Below are 4994 nucleotides of genomic sequence, written 5' to 3' on the forward strand. Positions count from 1 at the left end.
CAAAGCTGTAAACGTGTTCGGGAGTGGAGACCGCGACTAGACAAACGTAGTGTAGGACGAAGGATGACTACTTGCAAAAGGTGTCTGGTAATAGATTGGATGCGAAAAGTCCTACGTCCAGCAGTGGAATTCTATAGACTGAAGAAGACTTCAAGCTTAGGGATAGATTGACTGACAAAAATATTGAAGTTACCTAGTACCTAACTAACTCAGAATTTACAAAGTAACATACACAGACTAATTAAAAAATTAGCTGTAGCTTTATTTACCTGTACCTATACCTATACCAATACCAAAATAATATCCAATACCACGTTTACCTGTAATTATACCAATACCAAAATAATATTTAATACCACATATAAGTACCCAATAGGAAAAATAAAAATATGGAAATATATAGTAAAATTGCCTCAGTCGGCCTGTTTAATTTTAACCAAGTCGGGGTTATAAAATGACGGTACACAGTCCTCGAAGAGTGTACCGGCCTCTTTCACGAAGCGATGCAACAGCTTCCACTGCGGTGAGCCCTCTTCAAGGTAGCAGTTTAGTCGGAGCAAGGCCTTTGTCCAGCGGGTGTCCTTGGGAGCTTCCTCAGCGTCGTGGCGCGCGTAGACTTTCAGCTCCGCATAGAATTCGCCGGATGTGCTGCCAACCCGCCGCTGGTTACCGTTGGCCACGCGATTCACAACGAATGATGGTAGAGTCTTCGACTGCAACACGCATTCGTTGTATTCGTCCTCGTTGCAGAGTCCGAACACATCCACAGTTTTCTTTTTTTTCTGGGACCTGAAAAAAATAATATATAAGTATATATATTTACTTTGCTCGCTAAATACACAAATTAAACATCACAGTCATTTTTGAAGTAGGTATTTTTGATTGTTTAGTTTAATTAAATTTTATGATGTCTTACTTATGTAAACAATATATAAATAAATATCCAATGAATCTCAACAGTCCTCAATTTCATTACACACAAAAATAACTGCAGGAGGGTTATGAGCATAATCTCCACACCTAGCAGGCGGGTTGGATATATCAATACCATACAATACAAATATTTACTATCAAAGACATGAGCACCAAATATTCTTATCAAACAAATATCTACCCCGGTCGAGATTTGAGCTTTATTTTATATATTTAATTTATGAATTTTAAGTCTTCGTAATTGTTATCATTTAGTCAAAAACCTAGCCAGTCCAAGTTCTTAATAAAAATATATAAGTATATAGTAGTAATGTGTTAGCAAAAGCTGTGATAGCACAGCACTGAGTTCTTATTTAAAATAGTGTTTAACCGATTTCAAAAAGGAGGAGGTTCTCAATTCGTCTGTAGGTATGTTATTTAACTATAGAAAAAGTGATTGTTGTCATAAAAATATGTGAATTAACTCCTATTATTATCGTATCATTAAATTTTTTTACTGTTTAAATGATTTAAAACATAACTGTATGAAATTAGCTAAACTTAGAATCAATGCAAATCAATATTACTGATTGATTGAGGTAAAATTAGCGTGTTGATATACTTATTAATTATTATTTTAATTCTCATAAAAAAATTATAACCTACTCTAGTAAATAAATGATAATATAGTGATCTTACTTGTTGGTACTGCTTGAGGTACTCGATGCACTTGCGCTCGACTTCCTCTTGCTCGCTGCTGGCTTCTTCTTCGCTGCGGCGGTGGCGGCGTCTTGCGCAACAAATGATTCGCACTCAGAATCAGACCTGAAAAGTGAATAATAAAAGTATTAAAGTAGGTTCCCACGACTTGATGATGAAGTAATTAAATTATGACAGGACATTAAATTACAAGATAAATACAACAGAATCCATTATAATTTAAATGGGGATGTAGTTAAACATTCAAAAAAAATAAAAACGTTCCAAAAATACTTACTAACATTTTACAAAGATAGAGCTTGTTTGCTTGAGTTGATGCAGGCGGCACTATAGGCTGGCTAGGCGCGGAGGCAGCGGGCGGTGGGCGGCGGCGGCGGCGGCGGTGGCGGTGGCGGCGGCGGCGGTGGCAGTGGTACGGCACGGGTGTCTGCGGGGGGCGCGGCGCGGTGCGGGGCGGGGTATGGTAGCGACACACGGTGCAACAGGATGGATGCTTGATTGAAGCGCGCAGGCAGAAATGAACGCTATGATTGCGTAAATTACTGTTTTATAACAATGCAAACTGATGCGTGTGCAAAAAAGAAAATCACACTATATTGAACTTTATTGCTTTAGGTTCTGCTAGCGTTTATTCTTACCTAGTGGTGGGGGAATAATAAAATTATACACGTGTCACCTCATTTCATAATTTGGTAATTTAGTCAAACCAGTATAGAATTTACTCTATTTGGAATGCTTAATGGACCACTCATGGCTGCTGTAGGTATCATACGTTCACATCTAAATTTTAAGCACGTACAAAGTATGGTTTTGATGAAAAAAGTAACCCTCCGGTCCTAACCACGAAAGATGATTGAATCTCATAAATTGACAAACAGTTAAATCTTCTTAGTTGCCTACCCCTCTAGAGTAATGAAACGCGTGAGCTTATGTAACATTGCTGTATAGTTATAAAAAATATATTAGATAGTACATAAATAATACTCATTCCAGAATAGATTGATACTTAAATGAAGTAAGAACCTATTTTATATTAATTTACCAATCAACCCCTCTCGATACAACCGTTAGTTTAGATCAACACGTTCCCTAACCCGCTAATTAAACACCCATCTGGTTTTATTATTATAGTTGTTTTGTTACAATGGTGCAGCGGTTAGTTCACTGACTAAAGCGCCAAAGGTCCCAGGTTCGATTCGCTGTATCGGGTCTTGGATGTTTCCGAAAAATGGTAATAGGCTCACCGTATGCACCCCGGCCTCCTACCCCGCATGGGCCGTATGGGAGTACATTGGTAGGTACAAGACATAAGTGTTTAATTATATTATTTTGATCTGATTGTTTTATTACAAACTTATAGATCGAGTTGAGGTAAACCGGTGCGTCCACCTAGCCCTCTACAGGGTGTTGCAAAAAGGGTATATTAAGCCGAAACCTACATGTGCAGCATGGTATATCTAAGCCTGAAACTGATTTCAGAATTTGGAAATTCGCGAAAAAAAAAAATTTTTCCATAAAAACTATGTTGGTCACGTGACTTTTTACTATGGAGAATGAATATTTTTTTTCGCGAATTTCCAAATTCTGATTTCAGTTTTGGGCTTAGATATACCATGCTGCACATGTAGGTTTCGGCTTAGTATACCAATTTTGCAACACCCTGTAGAATAAAGGCTTATGGTTCGACAATGTAATGTTTTGTAATAAAATTAATAATAATGAAATAAGCTTTTTACATGTAACTATGCAGGTAAATATTTTTATTACTATTTAATTCATTTGACTACACTATCAATCATTAAACTATACCATAAAGTTAGTACACATTATAGTAATAATAAAATTCTCATTTGCATTTAAGGGAACTTAATGAAATTAAACCTATTTTTGTTTTTTGGTTCCATACTTTAAAAGACGCGGGCAACAGCTAGTCATAAAAAATACTTACCTTACGTTCATGATTTTCAGGTCACACGGGTAAACTTGATATCAATGCATAAATTTTACACGTGAGCCCCTCCCCCGCCGCCCCGCCGCCGTCGTCGGCGCCGCCGCCATGAAATATCATACTTTTGTAATAAGAGTTTATGCCGCCGCGCCGCCACTGCTTCACAATAATTAACATTAAAACTGCTGACAATAATTGTGTGTTGATGGGAACTAAATTATAATATTGAATGCTTCGTTGGTCTAGTGGTTACGGTGGTAGACTAGCAAAATAGATGTCTTGGGTTCCCCACTACTTTCCAGACTTAGGTAATAAAAAAAGGGAACACATTTTATTAAATTATTTTATGTACAGTATATGATAGATAATATTCTATATTCGATTTAATATTCAAGTTACTAGTTGTGTAAGTATAGGTCTATGAGGGAACATAATTTATGCTAATGAACCTAGTCTGTGTATTCCTGACTATGTCAGAAGGAGGGTCATGTTTTAAAGTACTTATTTTTGAGTATTATTATGTAGGTATATAGCCTAAATGGTTTTAACTGAAAAGGTGACGTAGGTACTTAATAGATTCGTCAGTCATCTTTACTTAATCATAAGATTGTAATCTCTGCTCTGAGTAGGTATATATTTTTTGTGTTTTACGCATTCAAGATTTCTTGAGTACCCACTTACACATATACATGCACATAAACACACACACACACGCCTTCTACTACTGTACCCCCTTATGAGTAGGCAGAGATGTTTAGAAACCCAATGTAAGAGCGGGCAAGCCTATTGTCATTTTTCGACACATCCAAAACCTGAGAATAAATACTTATCTATGATTAAAACAAATATTTACCCCGGCCGGAGACCAAACCCAGGACCCTCGACACAACAGTTAGAATTACTAACCACTGTGCCATCCGACTTAATTTAATTATTTGTATTCTTAAGACGTTGTATTTTTTATGAATGTAGGGTCGTCAAGAACACTTATTCATAGGCATACAATACAAACATCATACTTAATTCACACTTAACATCCAACACCGAGATCAAACACTTATTGGTTATAAACAAATATCTGCCCCGGCTGGGATTCTAACCCGGAATCTTCAACATCACACAGCCAACACTGACCAACTAGAGTCATGTATGTAATAGACTGTGCGTGTGTGTGCGTTGTGTACCTACTGAAATTCCATTGCGATTGTGTATTAAATATGTAGTGTGCATGTAATGCAGGTATCTAAAAATTACTAAACCTCATAATCAAAACGTTGGGAAGTGTATCCCACTCTGTATTAAGACCAAAGCCGTGCGTGCCATGTTCTTTAAATTAAAAACACATTGGGAAGTCTCTCCCATTCCGTCCCAGTCTGATCCATTGTCGCCGTGTGATAATGAATTATTGGGAAGG

At 37.1% G+C, this 4994-nt stretch overlaps 1 protein-coding gene across 1 annotated transcript; it reads right to left on the reverse strand.

Moving 5' to 3' along the window:
- Positions 1-398: 398 nt before the first annotated feature.
- Positions 399-4732, reverse strand: LOC125489322. The gene is made up of 4 exons (XM_048624860.1): positions 3581-4732; positions 1914-2156; positions 1612-1737; positions 399-789 (listed from the first exon to the last, which is right to left on the reverse strand). Exons 1-4 carry the CDS (start codon positions 3589-3591, stop codon positions 414-416), a joined length of 756 nt encoding a protein of 251 aa, XP_048480817.1. The 5' UTR covers positions 3592-4732; the 3' UTR covers positions 399-413.
- Between the last annotated feature and the right edge of the window lie 262 nt (positions 4733-4994).

Source organism: Plutella xylostella, chromosome 13 (assembly GCF_932276165.1).
Source record: "Plutella xylostella chromosome 13, ilPluXylo3.1, whole genome shotgun sequence".
NCBI lineage: Eukaryota > Metazoa > Arthropoda > Insecta > Lepidoptera > Plutellidae > Plutella > Plutella xylostella.